Below are 17,192 nucleotides of genomic sequence, written 5' to 3' on the forward strand. Positions count from 1 at the left end.
AAGATCCAAAGAGATCAGAATTCAAATCAGAAGTTTAACAAGATTAGATCATGGTTTGATCATGATTCCTTCAAAAGCTTGCAATGATCATGGTTAAGATCATTGTTCTAGCCTCAAATCCTTAGGATGATCATGAGAACATGTTCAGAGATGTTTGCAACAGAGAATGCAGCATCTCTTCTACTGTCTCAACTCAAAAAGGAAAGAAAAACAAAGATGGAGGAGAAGAAGAGAGTGTAGACATACCTTTTGATGCAAAAGGAAGAGTTTCGACGAAGATCCGTCAAGAAAACACCAAGGATGCAAGGGAGATGACTTGCAGAGGTCTTTGGTTCGTTCCAAAGAGTTTGGAGGCAGCAACTACGAAGTGGACTCGAGATTGGACTTAAATAGAGCAAGAAAAACCTAATTGCCAAAGACAGCACTCATTGGTCGAGTGGATTGGTCGACTGGCCCAGTCGACCAATCAGTTGACCAATGCTGACAGCAAGACCAAAACAGGGAATTGAAGGCCTAGATCAAATCCAATCCTAAAGGGGTTTTGCACACATGTCAAGTGACTTACCTAATAGGTAGAAATGCCTTCAAACCAAGATAGAGAGCACTCCAAGTCCATCAACTAATCCGATCTTCATCAAGATTCAGTTTCCATAAATAGAACTTCATCATCAACTTTCATGGATTCAAAGCCAGACACCAAGCTCTCCACTGGGATGGCCCAAAGCTGACTTCTTACTTTACTCCGGGTCATCAGACCTACAAATAACAAGGTTTCCGGGTCAAGGTTAGGGCTGGGTTTTACACTAAATCCAGGGGAAGGGAAATTGATTCCCAACACTCATTTCATTCATTAAAGTTCCTTCTATTGCTTATTCTTCATTTCGGTTATTTAGTTTAATTACCTATCATTTGGTTATTTAGTTCATCAATCACAAATCAATCTTATTAATCTTGTTTGAATCAGTTTACTTTTACATTGAAAGTTAAAGATAAAATTTTGTGTGGGATCAATACTCTACTTATTATTTACTACTTGATTGCAACACATTCACTTGCATAGCATCTTTAGACACAAGCAACAAGTTTTTGGCGCCGTTGCTGGAGATTTTTGTTTTTGATAATTGGTGTAAAAGTAATATCTAGTTTTATTTACAGCAATTTCTTTACTTTGATATTAGTTTCTTTTATTCCCAGGTGATTTTACCCTTGTATGAATCTGCTGTCTGATCAAGAGTTGATACCTTTTGACTTTGAAATCGAAAAAACATTTCGAGCTAGAAGAAAGGAGCAGCAAGGTTTAGCAGCAGTTCAAACAATGGCTGAAGCAGCAAGAAATGGGGTGAATAATAACAAGAATAATATGGCAACTGAGGGTGATGATAGAGACAGGGCCATTAGAGCATACGTTGTACCCATGTTACATGAGCTGAATCCAAGCATAGTAAGGCCAGAAATCCAAGCCTTACATTTTGAACTTAAACTAGTGATGTTCCAAATGCTCCAAACTATGAGACAGTTTAGTAGGATGCCAACAGAAGATCCTCATCTCCGTCTTAGACTCTTCATGGAAGTAAGTGATTCTTTCAAGATACCTGGAACAACTGAAGAAGCCTTGAGATTGAAGCTATTCCCTTACTCATTGCGGGATAGGGCTAGAGCATGGTTGAACTCTTTACCCCCATAGTCCGTAGCCACATGGAATGATTTAGTAGAGAAGTTCTTGATGAAGTACTTCCCTCCAACAAAGATTGCCAAGCTCAAGGGTATCACTGGTTTCAAACAATTGGATAGTGAATCTTTGCATGAAGCATGGGAAAGATTTAAGGAGCTCTGGCGTAAATGTCCTCACCATGGAATCCCTCATTGGATTCAAATGGAGATTTTCTATAATTGGTTAAATGGACAACTTCGGTCCATAGTGGATGCATCAGCAAATGGGGCTATATTGGCAAAGTCATATAATGAAGCTTATGAGATTTTGGAGAGAATAGCCAACAACAACTACCAATGGCCAGCTGAGAGAGCTGCTGCAAATAAGAGAGTGGCAGGGATTTATGAGTTGGATGAAGTGACAGCCTTAACTGCACAAGTGTCATCTTTAACTAGTGTGTTAAAATTAATGAACCTGGCTGCAGCTATACAAACTCAAAAAAATCCAGCAGTCTCTTGTACATACTGTGGTGGGGAGCATTTCTTTGATAGTTGTCCATCTAACCCAGAATCAGCCTACTATGTTGGTAATTTCAACAAAGCCAATAACCCATATTCCAACACCTATAATCCTGGTTGGAGGCAGCACCCTAACTTCTCTTGGAATGCTCAATGACAGAGTGTAGGCCCATCTTCTATTCCAACATGACCTCATCACCCGTCAGTCCTTGAAACCCGTTGCCAAAATCTGGTACCACTTCTTACAGACACATTTAATGCCCTCCATGCATATCTAGACTGTTTCAGTGGATAGAGCCTTGGTCCTATGCTCTATTTTGGAGGGTCGTCGGGTCAATGTGGGTCACCGCATTCATGAGGCCATTTGTGCTTGTGCAGCCAAGTAGGGTGATCGTTTAGCTTTTCCTTCTTTAATTACTGATTTGTGTTTGGCTAACACTGTTCTGTCTGTGCAGGATATTGATGCCCGCACACCTAACAAGGGGGCATTCACACGATACATTATTGCACATATGCTTCCTACTGCTATAGCTACCACCTCTTGATGCTGCCGAGGCCATACCACCCCCTTCTTCCACCCCCGGTGCCTCTAACTCTCTTTTCGCTCAACTGGAGCAGCGCATCAGTCTCATGGAAATCACACAGTTTCACCTAATGCTGGAACTTCAAATCAGACTCGACTTACACACTAATTATTGGTCTTATGTGGCTGCCCGTGACCACGCGTTTGAGACTAATTTGAGGATGAACAACACCCAGTTCACATCTTTCCCCGCTTTTCCCACCCAAATCTTTTCTCCTCCTTATGGCAACAAAGGGAACCACATTCTCAATGATGAAGAAGATCAATAGCTAGTTCAGGGAAGTCCCTTTCTCCTTCTTCTTTTTCTCTATTTTTCCATTACTTTATTTTTCTTTCTTCCGCTGTGAGGACACTGCTCATTTTCAGTTTGGGGGTATGCTTTGCTCTGTTCCAATCATTGCATATGCCATCTTGTCATCTTTATTTTATAGATGTTCTTAGTTTCTTAATTGTTTTTAACTTTCTGTTGTGGTTCACTTTAAATGTTGAATCTTTTGCTCTAGTTGCTAATTTCTAAGTTGTTGTCCAGCATTCTATAGTCAGGGTTTTGTTAGCTTGTTTATTGTTGAGTCATTTTATTTGCTTGTTTGTTTTGTTTTTTGAGGCTAAGTAATGTCTGTAGATATTTGTTTTGTAAATGTTTTGTGTATTCAATCTATGCTAGTATGTGATTTGGATGGTTGTTAGTTAATGAGAATGCGAGTGCTTCTTAATTTGATTTTGTTGGAGATCTTAGCACAAGTCTGCTATAATGATCTGATGTCTGCATTTACTTATTTCTGTTGTGTCATATCATTGAACACCAAGTGAGGTTTCAAGCTCTGGAGAACCTGGGAAAAGTTGGACCAATGTGAAAGTTTAGGATTTTAGAATTGGTTGAATGAGAGCCTTGAGATTTACACATTAGGGGTCCCCATTTGGGTGTTTCCAAGAATTTTGTGCATTGTAAGTTGGCTGAGGTTTGACCCCCTCCCTTCCCCCACAAGAATAATGCTCCGCTATTTTGGGCAGCCTAGTAACCGGGAAATATGCATGTAACCCATGTGTATTTTTGACGTCAACAGTGGCCTGGAATATGAGCATGATATAAAAAATAATAAAAAGAAAAGAAGAAGAAGAAGAAGAAGAGAATAATGTTCTGCTGTTTTGGGCAACCTAGTAACCGGGAATATGCATGTAACCCATGTGTAATTTTTATGTCAATAGTGGCCCGGAATATGAGCATGCAAAGGCACTCTTGTTTGTGATCTTGTTGAGTAATCGGGTATCTTCATCACAAATGAGTGATATTCGCGTAAAAAGGCAGGATGACAATAGCAGCATATATATTAAAAATAAAAAATAAAAAATAAAAGAATGGTTCATAAAGAATAAGTTTGGGGGTCAAATGCTCAAAATAATGTGAAACAAGTTTTTGGGGTGTAAAAGGATATGGGTCCCTAATTAGTGGAGAGGTAATCATTTGGTCAACATATGAGATCAATGAACTAACTTGATGACCATGATTTAGCTGGACAAGGTAATCTGGGGCAAGATTCTTAACTTTCACGCACACATGTGAGGGCATCCTTGTGAGGCCAAGAAGTGTTGGATCTGAAAATTAGAAAAAGATTGAGAGGCAACTTTTGTCTAACACCCATCTTATTGCATGATTAAGCCAGGTTATTTGCTTTTCTTTTCTTTTGTTCTCTTAATGCTTTCCTTAGCAGTTAGTTTGTGTTTTCATTTTTCTTTATTGCTCAAGCTCTAGCAATGTCTTAAGATTAGGGGTGTAATAACTCTATGAAATAGAGTTAAGTTTGGTAATTTTATACTTGAGATGTCTTGATTTAAGAGTATTTTATCTTTGTTTTAGTGTTAGTAGTCATTAGATGTTGTTTTAGTGAGTCTTAACATTTTGCATCTTGTAAAGGTCATTATTGTCACTCTTGCATGAATTTCTCTTCAGATTAATGGATGAATTTAATTAACCCTCTTTCTCTTGGCAATGTAGGTGAAGATTTATAATAGAAGAAGAACATGTATTCTAACTTTGCTGTAAAGATTGTTGTAGCATCACGGAGCAGAATATTCCCAGATTTAATTCACGTGGAAATGACCAGAAGGGGCTAACTAAAGGGGACTTTATTCTTGTAAATACATGAATGTTCTTAGCCATGGATCTCAAGAGGAATGTTCGAATCTTACAGCCAGGTTCTACCCTAATGATTGAAGGCATTTATAAAAGAAAGAGAGAAAGGGCTATGTGGAGGAGGAAAGAGGCAGAACAGAATAGAAAGAGAACCAAAAAAAGCTGAGCTCGTGTGGGAAAGAAATAGAGCTGCTAGAGAGGAAGGCTGGAGTTTGTGTGGAAGTATTGCATCTCCTAGTTTCTTTACAGATTTATAATTCTATATTCTTATACTCTAGCTGAATGATGTTGATGACTATATATATTTCTGTGCTTTTGCTTTCTGCTATAGGCTAAGTTCTTATTGTGTTGGGATGATAAGAGTATCTGAACCTGAACTTTTAGATGTAGTTATCAAGTGTTCTTTAGTTTTACTACAGTACAATCTATTATCAATGAATTCAGCATGTTAATTGTTGATTAATTTCATTTATTGATTGATCTTTCATGAATGAATGCTATGATTTTAGTTAACTGGACAGTTAATTGAGTCTAGATGCTTGTTGAATGGTGTGAGTTAGCTTAATCTTTATTTAGATTTAGCTAATTAGTAGGTTGGGTAGGAATCCTCACTTACCTCACATTGCCATGATTGGGATTGGGTATAAGTTGCATTCTTATTTCATTTCTCTATAGGAATATGAAGATTTTGAATTAGGATGCTAATGCATATGTGTATTGGAAAATACCATTATGCCATTTCATTCCAGGTTCTTGATATACTTTGGGCTTTAGTATTGCTATAGTATTTGCATTATAAATTCAGGGGAAGGGAAATTGATTCCCAACACTCATTTCATTCATTAAAGTTCCTTCTATTTCTTATCCTCCATTTCAGTTCTTTAGTTTAATTACCTGTCATTTGGTTATTTAGTTCATCAATCACAAATTAATCTTTTTAATCTTGTTTAAATCAGTTAACTTTTACATTGAAAGTTAAAAATAAAATTCTTCGTGGGATCGATACTCTACTTATTATTTACTACTTGATTGCGACATGTGCACTTACGTAGCATCTTTAAACACAAGCAACAGTCTTCCACATCGGTCTTCAAACCAATCCACCAAAAATGTTCTCTTAGATCTTTATACATCTTAGTACTTTCTGGGTGAACTATAAAAACTTATTGGTGTGCTTCCTTCAAAATTTCCTTCTTAATCTCATCTACAAGGGGCACACAAAGTCTTCCTTTAAACAACAAAGCACCATCCAAAGACATACCAAAATCAGGATCCGACTTCGGATTCGAAGAAATCTTCTCAATTTTCTCCTTCAATTCTTGATCAGAAGCTTTCAGAGCAACAATTCTATCTCTAAGGGTGGATCTTGCTGTCATGGCAGAAAGAACAAAATTCACACCTTCTAGAACTATTTCTAGACCAAGTTCCGAAATTTAAAATAGCAACGATTTACTCAAAGCATTCAAATCCAACTCTTTTCTTTTACTTTTCCTGATAAGAGCATCAACAACCACATTCACTTTACCAGGGTGATTGTGAAACCCAACCCTAACCTAACCCTGACCTTGACCCGGAAACCCGGTTGTTTTTAGGTCCGAAAACCCGGAGTAAAGGAAGAAGTCAACTATGGGCCATCTCAGTAGAAGGCATGGTGTTTGACTCTGGACCCATGGATGTTGATGATGAAGTTCCATACTTGGAGGTTTGTGCAGATTTAGAAAGGAAGCTACAGCTTGAAGAAGGAGAGTCTTGTTGATAGACTTGAAGTATAGTTGGATATGATTCGAAGGCATTTCTCTATACTAGACAAGTCACTTGATGTGTGTGCAAAAGCCCGTGAGGTTTGGACTTTAGTTGGGCCTCCATTTCCCTATTTTGGCCTTGCTGACCTGATTGGTCGACTCATTGGCCGACTGGGCCAGTCGACCAACTGTTTGTTAAATCCGAGAAAATCCAATTTTAGGGTTTTTCACTCTCTATTTAACCCTACTTCGTGTTTCTTAGTTACAGCTGCCTCCTAAACACTTTGTGAACATGGGAAGACCTTTCGAAAACTCTTTTCGGTGATTTCGAAGATTCCTTTGCCAGATCTGAAGTCTCTCATCTCCGATCTGTTGTTCTAAGGTTAGTATCTCCTCTATATTATAATTTATTCTTTCTTCGATCTTATTCTTGATTGAGATCAGGAAGAAGATGCTGCATTCTTGCAACCATCTATTCCATGATCTCATTCTATTCTTTGAAATCCATGATCATCGTCATGATCTTAACCCTAACCCTGAATATTTTCTTGAAACCCTGACCCTTGTGTGATCTTTTTGGAAACCTTGGGTAACCTCCCATGTGAGGGTAACCACATGAGTTATATTTATGTTAATCTAAACTTTTTCCGATGATTTTCTTGTTATCTAATTGCTAAGCAATTATTCCCTTTCATCTTGTAACCCTAGCCTTTTCATGAGAGCCATAAGATTGAAAACCTAACTTCTTGGTTCAAATCAAGAACCCATATTTGACCTTGACTTGATGATTTGACCTTCCTATATAGTTCTAATATGTTCTAGGAAGTTCCCCTTCATATTTCGGATCAATCCAACTTCAAACGAAGAAGTTATGACCAATCTAGTTTTTGCATTTCTGTACTGACTCGGTTGGTCGACTGGGTTGCATTTCCCAAGAAACCACACCAGCATGCAGGTCTTCAAGAATCGGACGGGTGAAATTCCACCAGGCATCAACTTCATGCTGGAGCTTTTTCTCAGCAAATAGAATCTTTTGAGCATCAGAAAATTGCAGATTCCGAAAAGATTTCCCTAGTTCCCGTAACCACTTATTCGGAAACAGAGTGTCCATCGAAACTCGAGTGAAAGTTGGCACTTGCAACTTAAGAAAACTCTCCATCTGTGAAATCCAGCCCTATTCTAACCCTGACCCTGACTCAGAACCCGTGATGTTTGTAAGTCCGAATACCCAAAGTGGAGGAAGGAGAGACTTGTGGGCCTTCTCAGTTGAAGACTTGGTGTTAGATTCCGAGCCCATGGATATTGACAGTGATGCCCCTTACTTGGATACACTGTCAGTGTTCGGTGAGATGCTACACCTAGAAGAGGGGAAGCTTAGTTGAAGTACTTGATGCGCTTCCGGTCTTGTTTCGAAGGTATTTCTCTAATCTAGACTTGTTAATTGACTTGTCGGAGAAAACCCACCTCAATTTGAATCATTCTAGCTCTTCATTTCCCTGAACCAAGCTTGTTGTCACTGCTTGGTCGACTGAATTGGTCGACTGGGTCAGTTGACCAAGCCAATCGACCAAAGGATTCCCAAATCCGAGAATTTGATGCTTTTTGGATATTCTCTTCTCTACTTAAGTGAGCCTCATGTCTTGAACCCTATTTTACACTTTTAGCTTGCTGAGAACGAGGGGAGAGCTTCCCAAGGCACTTCCTTGGTAGTGGTGAAGGGATATTTCATTCAATCATTGCCAATCATTGCCTCTTGTCTCCATTATCATCTACAAGGTATGATTTCTCTCTCTTGCTCTCTATGTTAAATAGAATTCTTTCTAAGAGAAACTCAATGAGTATGATAACTATGGCAATCTACAATCATGTGAATTTGCCTTTCCAAAGCTGATTATCAAATGCAATGAGACTGAGTGAAACTCAATGATCAAATTTTAAATGGTTTTGAAATAGTCATGTTGTCTCTTAGTGTGACGATTATAACTTGTTAGACAAGTTTATTTTTTTTAGTATGAAAATTTTCCTTCGGTTTCCTTCAATTTTCGTTGCAACCAAATAAACCCACCGTCAAAGTTTGAACACTCACAAAGGGAATAAAAAATGTCATTATATTAACCCTTGACTCAAGTCAATACCAGTAGCAACACATCTTTATACAAAGGTCTCATATGCTTTTCTCCTTTCATAGTTGCAGCTTTGTTGGGGCCAGTTGAACTAGCACACCCAAATCTGCATACCCAAGGAATCGCTCTTTGAAAGGATACACAAGCAATCAAAGACATTTGTGCTGGAGGAACAACTGAATTAGACTTTAAAGCACGAGGTTGGACTTTGAACACCAGAAGCAACACCTTTTGCATTCTTACAAATAGAAGTCACATCACCTGCCGTAGATTTCAAACTAATACCAGCGAGCTCTACTCCTTCACAAGGTACAGCTTCACTACATGAGATGCTGACTGCTTCCTTTGTGGGGGTCGTACCCTTGATGTTTCTGAAATGAATGTCTGACAGCTTCACACGTGAAGGCTGTTGCATTGGGTAATGTCGACATATACCATTAGTAATCATGGAGACAATGTAATTACATAATCAATCTTCAACTAAAAACATCAGGTAGAGTGATCAAGATCCCTTCTTGCACTTTTATTGACCTACCTCTCTCCCACCAAACACAAAAAGGGATGGTTGTGTAAGAATCCTTGCACCAACCTAGCCACTAAGAGCTCACCCACGACCAGACTTGATAGTCTTATTTGGTGGGGAGCGTCAATGTATTGATTTGATGAAATGAGGACGGTTATGATAAGGTGCAATTGTGTTAAGACTTAGGAGAGAGAGAGTCTATATTAGTTCATATTGGGTAGTACTATCCACAGGTGTGAAGTGTTATTTTTTTTGGGGCTTTTATTGAACTTACCTTAGAGTCGCATTGTGCCTTGTCACAATATTGTTGGGTTACGATGATGGGGTTTTTTACATCTGTCATGGTAATATCCTCGAATATAACATTAGAAACTGTGTTAGCTTCTGATGCTGGCCATGTTTTGATCCGGACGCCATTATCGCACCAGTCAAAGTACAACCGGTCACCTTCAAACCGTTCACTGCCTTTTCACCTGGATACCTCCCGAGGCTTCCCAAGCTACAAAAGAAAGCAAAAATGAACATGGTTAAAGTCAACTGAAACAAGTCTTATCCTCCGTTTTTTCTTTTCTTTTCTTTTATTTATCTATTTCTTTTATTTTTCTTTTTTCGGGTGGGGGGGGGGGGTGTGTGTGGGGAGGAGGGGTGTGTTGGGGTGCGAGTGTGCCTAAACCTGAGCTCAACCCTAGGAGCCCCTATCTAAACCCAAGCCCATCACACCGCTGGTAGGGCCAACCTTGCATTTAACCCTGCCCAGCCCAAGTGTAGTAGGTTTTCCCAACAAAATTTCGGCGTTAACTCACCTTGGTTATCATGTGCCCATATTAAGTCATGGAAAATACATTGCCCATAAGACCCTACTTGGCCTAAGCCCAAGCTTTAATGCACATAATTATCATGGAAATAGAAAAGCTCGTCACGGCCCATTTTATATCAAAACCCGTATTTTAGTATATATGAAACCCAGCCCACACCTAACGTCAAGTACAGGCCCGATCCAACCCTATTTGCTCTCAGGCGAGCTTGGGGTAGTTGGGTTTTTCCTTGACACCCCTGTATTTCTTTAGATCATTTGCACAAATCAGTATGGAGTTCTACGTAAGTATTTAAGCATGATTATCTTGTAATATACCTGATGCCATGACCCGGTCCACATTTCACATTGGTGACGGCAATGTTGGAAGTTCCCGCTCCAATGGAAACGCAATCATCGCCGGTTCCAATCTCACTGTCAGTAACGGTGATGCCGGACGAATCACCAATGTGCACACCATCAGTATTTCGACTCGTACCGGGGGCTTGAATCTTGACATCTTTGATGGTAAAGTCACTGCATTGACTGACAACCATGTGAAATGCCTTACTATTAATACTAGTTATGCCGCTTAACGATCCACCGGTAATCGATGCCAATTGCAAGCTCTGCAACAAAAGCAAAAGACAAAGGGAAATAAATATCAAGTTTTCAATTGTTCTCATGTAAAATTCCAATAACTCACAGTTTGGGCCATTTTGCAATTTGAATTGGAACTGTGAACACAACTTGTGGCCCAAGACTTTTCTCCTTGACCATTCAGAGATCCACCGGCCCCATTGATATTCAACCCGCTCAAACCTCTGAATGTAATCCATGCACCATCAGATCCTGAGGCTGGCGGAGCTATTAATTTACCACTTATCTCAACATGAGGAGATTTGCTGCAAGGACCGGCAAATGTGACTGTACCAACCAAGAAGTCTCCTTTTGGGACCAAAAGGGTAGATTGCGCCGAAGATTTACAAGCAGCAGCCCATGCAGCAAGGAATGCCTTACTATTATCCGTTTTCCCGTCAGAGACTGCTCCATGCTTGGTGACATCAAACACTGTACCCCCTGGTCCCGATGCTGATGATGGTGACGTACCGTTTGGTTCCGAGTGCTGCCGATTGTTTTTTATCATTTGATTTGAGAAGCCGAAACTCAACGGTTCTAGCTTCACCCTCCCATAAAAGGAAGCATAATAAAAAAATTAAGATAAGATCCGTGCTTGAGCCCATTATTAATTTCCCCCCGCCAAATAAAAATAAATAAAAAATGTGAGCAAAACTAATGAGCTGGGATCAAGTAGAACCTTGGACCTTCTTTGGGACAAGAGGCTCAAGCAATCCCAACTCCAATGGATATCTGGTAGACTTGATTCAAGTTGTAATGCTCGTGGGGTGATTTGAAATTTATACCATGAATTTTCATCCTAATTTTGGCAAAATTATTTCAACCCAATAATTGGGAGAGAGAATTCCCTTCAACTTACTATTGTTGTAGATTATAATTTTGCGGCTGAAAATCGACATCCAAATATGGATTGGTTGCCCTTTTCGTTCGGAAGAAATAGAATAAAGTTAGGAAGAAATAGAATTAAGAAGGAAAACGTAATATATGGTTTTAAGGACTTGGATCCTCCACAGTGCTTAGCGGTTCACCAATCCGATCGACAACAAAGACATTGCCTTGTATAGCACTACATGTGAAACAAAGATCTTGACTGTCCAATGCGTGACCGCTCAACCTTAAACATAAAAGAAGTCTTACGCATGCTTAGTATTTCATTATTCTATTTTAGTGAATATCGGTATCTTTTTTCTCTTGGTAAAAAGGAAGTCCAACACACTCTCAAAGAAACAAACAATGCTGCAAACCCTCTTGCAACGTAAGCTTTAAAGCATGGTGTTTCTTTCTTTGATACTCCCCACCCCCTCTCCCCCATAAGAAAAAATAATAATAAGAAGAAGAAAATTTGTTAACTGGTCAATTTTTTATTGACAATTCTTGATGTGTCGTTCCTGGTGGATTTAAGTTTAGATAAACTCGCTTTACTCCTGAAAAGAAAATAAGAGTGATGGTTTGATATTTGAAAGTACGACGGTTGGCAAAATTTGTTCCATGGGCGCCTCACGACAAGATTTGGGTTGTGGTCCAAGGCCCAACTAGTCAAGTAGCAGCAGTTGGTGATCCCTTCCCACCTAACTAAATTGGATCAAGTAAAATTATATCTACACGAAAAACTAGGCATTCCACAACAAGGACAATATAGAGAGAACATCTTATTCACCAAAAAAATAGTATGACAAGTGACGATATCAGGGGAACCTTTAAGCACCCCATTAGCTTAATTGGTATTCAACTTGGAGTACGGATCGTCTCCCCACATCTGTGCTCTCCCGACGGTTTTTTACCACAGAATACAGGGGGCCCCACAAGGTGATGCGTTCCAATTTTTAAAACTTTTATTTTATTATTTTTCACTTGTTGGCTCCTAGGAGTGTCAATTTGTTGCCCGAACCATTAAAATCGAACCGCACCGGCCCATTATAGCCCGAACCAACCCGAACCAAACCTTAATGGGCTGTGTTTGGGCTAAGGGTGGCAAACCATAATGTCTTGGATTGGATTCGGACACATTTCCCTTATAATTTTCCTATACTCTCCCTGCCTTAAAACATGGTGTTAATATTCGTGACCTTCCGGACGAACAGTTTGTTTTCATCAACAATATTAGGGTAATCTTCAAAAAGTTTTATTCTTGATGATGATTTCAATTTTGTTCGTGATGTAAACATTTTCAACTCAATCAATGCAATTTTTGGCTTTCAACAATTTATCTTTTGATTGGGGGGCATCATACACCACAATCAAGAACAAGATCCAACTATAAGGCATCGGATGAAAATCCGTGTGGGTCCTTCAACACTTATGGAATTTTTTCGGATCTTCTTAAGTCGAGGCATCGGATGAAAATCCGAGTGAGTTCCTTTTGCAAGGCGTCGGTTTGAAACCCGAGTAAGTTCCTTCAAGACTTATTGAATTTTCGAATAATCCTTAAGTAAAGGCATTGGTTTAAAACCCGAGTGAGTTCCTTCTCAGACTTATTGTATTTCTCCGGAAATCTTTAAGTAAAGGCATCTGTTTAAAACCCGAGTGAGTTCCTTTTCAGACTTATTGTATTTCTCCGGAAATCTTTAAGTAAAGGCATCGGTATAAAACCCGAGTGAGTTCCTTCTCAGACTTATTGTATTTCTCCGGAAATCTTTAAGTAAAGGCATTGTTTCAAACAACTAAGACCTAATGCAACAGCGATTCAAGTGGCTAGCAAAGTTCAAGATGAAGTTAGTTTCTTATTTCTTCAAAAGATCGAAAGAGGCCAGTATCAAAACAATTACAAGAGTTGGATACAATCTTCGGTCAAAAAAGAAAGTCAGCATCGGTGATTATTAAGAAGTTATACAAGATCGACACAACTTTCCTAGGACAAACATATGAGTCAACCATTGGTGTGGATTCAAGGAAAAGAAGAGGAGAAATGAGGATTACAAAAAATATCTAGGTATGCATAAGATCCTCCGCAATTTCATACTCTTTGTCCAGCTTGTCCCGGAGAAGTTTGGTCCTCGACCAAACTTGCATTCAAGACGAGCTCGTCATAATTGACTCCTTCCAGGGGAGAATAAACAAGAGAATCTTCCAGATAATGCATAATATCTGGATCGGAAGGTGGAGGATCAATCATATCTTTGGTCCAGTCAGGAGGAGGAATACCCAGGTCGGTAAATACTTCAGGATGGCAAACAGCACTGTAGGGAATCGTATCAAAATGAGGATCCTTCCTTAATATTGATTCCCATACTTCGTTCTCACCATCCCGGTACGCCTGCAAGTTATAAGCATTCAGCATATCAACAAAGGGCTTACTGTGTAAATACTTGAAGATGCAGGCTCTGCGAACATCAGTTGGAAGGGATTCGGGCAAAGGAACGACAGCTTGCCTTTGGGGTAATGTTTCAGATCCTTTGGCTCCTGACTTTCCAACTGCTCGCTCCAGTTGCCGGATCTTCTCCCTGGCATCATCCAAGTCTGACTGAAGACGACCGATCATCAAATTCTTTTCTCCTACAACCTCCCAAGCTAGTTTAAGGCGAGCAATCTCAGCATCTTTAGCTTCAGAGATTTCCCGAAGCCTGGAAACTTCATTGCTCAACCTATTGAGCCTAGAGGCTGCTTCCACTTGGTTGTGGAAGTTACCAGTAAGACTCCTGCATATAACTTCCGAGTTAAAAAGGAGCAGAAGAGTAATTTTTCAGAATCAAAAGATAATGAAGAAAGACTTACATCACCAGTGACTTCATAAAGACTTCATCTGAGAGTTTGGAAAGCACTGCGCTCTCAGAAGTCATTCGAGCAGCAGTGCACCATTCCAACGCTCTGTCAAACTTGTTTGACACTAATTCGGGCGAAGGATGAGAAGGATGAGCTACATCAAGAGAAGGATGAGCTGTATCACCTGTCACTCGACGGCGCTTCCTGGTGGCAAAATCCTCCAACTCCAAAGGAGAGGAGGAGGATGCCAAACAAGCACTAGAATTGGAAATAGGAGCAGCACCTGCTGGGACCACACCTTCATCAGACGCCAACATAATTGCCTTAGATGCCCGAAGAGTCTCCTTCGGGGGTGCATCAACGGTCTCTGCAGCAGGGGCGTCAGTAGCGCCATCAACAACGGAGTGATCAAGATCTTCCTGGGAAAGACGAGCGATCACTTCGGGCAAAAGAGGTGTATGGGCGGCATCAATAGAAACTGTGGGAATCTGACTTGGAGATTCACCAACAGCAGTCACCTTACGCTTGAGAGGATTCACTAGCTGAAACCACCTCACTGGCCCCAACCACCGCCGACGGAACGATTTTCTTGCTAGACTTCGCTCTAATAAAGTTCGGGTTGATCTTGGGAGCCACTATGTAAACAGAAAAGGCGTATCAGTATAGATATCCAACGACGAAAAAAAAAAAAAAGAAGGGAAAACCCTAGTTCTCTATCACTTAAGAAAAATCCGATTAACTAAACCCCAAGTACTACTACTGTGCAGTTTACTTAGGGGGGAGTGGGGAAAGCGATGAGTAATCAAATAAAAAAAAAAACACACTTGTTTAGAAGTTGATAGAGCTAGTGTTGGAGTACGAGGAATACGGAAGCAAGCAGAAGGACAGAATGTCGCTTTAGCACTTTAGCAAATCTAACTTGCAGATAGCAGGATAGATGGAGAGTACCCACGAAGGCTTTAAATAGCCTCAGGTATTAAGACGACGATTGAAAGCTAAGGACAACCAATGGCCCAGATCGAAATGACGCTTCGAAATCCGCAGAAGGAAAGATCAACGGCCGGAGGGATGCCACATGGAAACATGTGGAGGCGAGCACCCGATGCAGAGATACCTCCAATCGTCACACCGCCATTATAATAATGGGTGTATTTCCGATTCATTGGAAACAGTGAATGGTATACCAAAGCAAGAAAACGTTTGGACTTCGCAGAAGGGAAACGTGTGGACTTTGCAATAAATGAAGTAGTGGGGAAGATTAATGCATCTTTCCGGAACGCATCTTCACAATATTTCTACAAGATTATTATTCGTCGAAGAATGTGAAGTTGAGTGATAAGTTTTATCATTTATACTTTGATATTCAAGACAAGATTTCGGCAGGAGACAGGGAAATGGAAAGGCCAACATGAAAAAGAAATGTCTATTCATTAACAAGGAGGTCAATCTTTACAAAAAAAAAAAAAAAAAAAAAAAAAAAAAAAAAAATAACTCCCTAAGCCTCTTCTTCGTTGTTGCTCGAGGGACCCTGGTCGGGAGGACTTTTCTCAGGATCTTGAGAAGAGCCTTCCTCAAGAATGACATTGACTGAGTCCTCTATAGCAGCAGCTTGAGACTCGGCTTGTGATTTCTCCTCTGGAAGCGCCGGCTCGTCAACCAGGTATGCCTCATATTGAGGGTCAGCTGGAAAAGGATCATTTTCTTCCCGAGCCCAGTCTGGGAGATCCATGCCTAATTTCCCGAAGACCTCTTTATGGCACACCTCACGAAAGGGAGCAGTATCGAAGGAAGGGATTGATGCGAGAATTCGCTCCCAAACGTCATTCTGCCCCAAGCGATAAGCTTGAATGTTGTAGGCACGTAGCAGCTCGGAGAAAGGTACGCTGTTCAGGTATTTCCGAACACACTCCTTCCGAAGCTCTGGCTTGATATGCTCGGGCTTGCTAGGGAGCGCCCACTTCAGATATTCTTCGTTCTTCTTACATTGAAATTCAAGCCTGTCACCGAACAACGTGGCAGCTTCCTTTTGCTTCCTGGCCTCGCGCTCAGCAGCAGCAGCACGAGCCTTCGAAGCATCAAGGGCCTCCTTGAGGGAGATCACTTCTTCCTCATGCTTTCTCTGTAGCTCCTCAGCAGTTGCAGTCAGCCGGTCTATCTCAGAATTGGCCTTGGCCAAGTTCTCTTCACAGGTTTGCAGCAAGGAGCAGTTGCGGCCAACCCAGCTCAATGCTTCCATGTGTTGATAGAAGCTCAAACGGGCATTCCTGGGAAGGCGGAAAATATCAGAAGAAGTAATAAGAGATTATGAAAAAATAAGTAAGCGAGAAGACCGGTACCTTGTGGATTGACTAACAAGGGCAACATCATCCAGGTTTTCAAATTCCTGGCGATCAGAAGGAACAAGACTGAGGGAGCTCCACTCAGCAGCTTTCTCAGGGTCCCGAGTCACCCTGTCGGTCAACTTCAGGGTCCACTGGGGGGTGAAGACCTCCTCACAATCCGTTGAAGCTTTGGATTTTTTATGGGAGGAAGCATCAATTGTATCATGCCTCCTTTTGGTTCGGGTGGAGGAGGAGACATTGGACCTCTCCACCATTGGCTTCTTCCCTTTACCCGAAACATCAGCCACGGGCCTGATATTCCTGATACCCCTATAAGAGGGGTCGGGAGAGGGAATAGAAGCCTCTTGATCTACGGTCAAGGCCCTGGGTGATCGTTGCTCGGCTGTCACAACGGCCCTAGCGGCCCTCGCTCACAGGTTCTCGGGGTTCATTCTTGGAGGCACTGCAA

The 17,192-nt window shown here is 40.8% G+C and overlaps 1 protein-coding gene and 1 non-coding gene across 2 annotated transcripts; both read right to left on the reverse strand.

Moving 5' to 3' along the window:
• Positions 1–1,753: 1,753 nt before the first annotated feature.
• LOC149028903 (small nucleolar RNA R71) lies at positions 1,754–1,857 on the reverse strand. Its single transcript, XR_016171292.1, has one exon. It is a non-coding gene; the product is annotated as a small nucleolar RNA R71 (small nucleolar RNA).
• Positions 1,858–8,929: 7,072 nt separating this feature from the next.
• On the reverse strand, positions 8,930–11,211 carry LOC149028904 (exopolygalacturonase-like). The gene is made up of 5 exons (XM_089135712.1): positions 10,771–11,211; positions 10,404–10,693; positions 9,697–9,770; positions 9,546–9,607; positions 8,930–9,154 (listed from the first exon to the last, which is right to left on the reverse strand). The coding sequence occupies exons 1-5, from the start codon at positions 11,209–11,211 to the stop codon at positions 8,930–8,932; spliced, it is 1,092 nt and encodes a 363-aa protein (XP_088991838.1).
• Positions 11,212–17,192: the final 5,981 nt, after the last annotated feature.

This window comes from Hakea prostrata, chromosome 1, assembly GCF_041222555.1.
Source record: "Hakea prostrata isolate BN-2017 chromosome 1, UWA_Hpros_2, whole genome shotgun sequence".
Lineage (NCBI taxonomy): Eukaryota > Viridiplantae > Streptophyta > Magnoliopsida > Proteales > Proteaceae > Hakea > Hakea prostrata.

Coding starts and splice junctions, on each gene's coding strand:
- LOC149028904 (XM_089135712.1), bottom strand. CDS start 11,211: ATGATAAAAAACAATCGGCAGCACTCGGAACCAAACGGTACGTCACCA. Junction 10,694..10,770: donor ATTGCAAAATGGCCCAAACT/GTGAGTTATTGG, acceptor CTTTTGTTGCAG/AGCTTGCAATTGGCATCGAT. Junction 9,608..9,696: donor GACCGGTTGTACTTTGACTG/GTGCGATAATGG, acceptor TTACCATGACAG/ATGTAAAAAACCCCATCATC.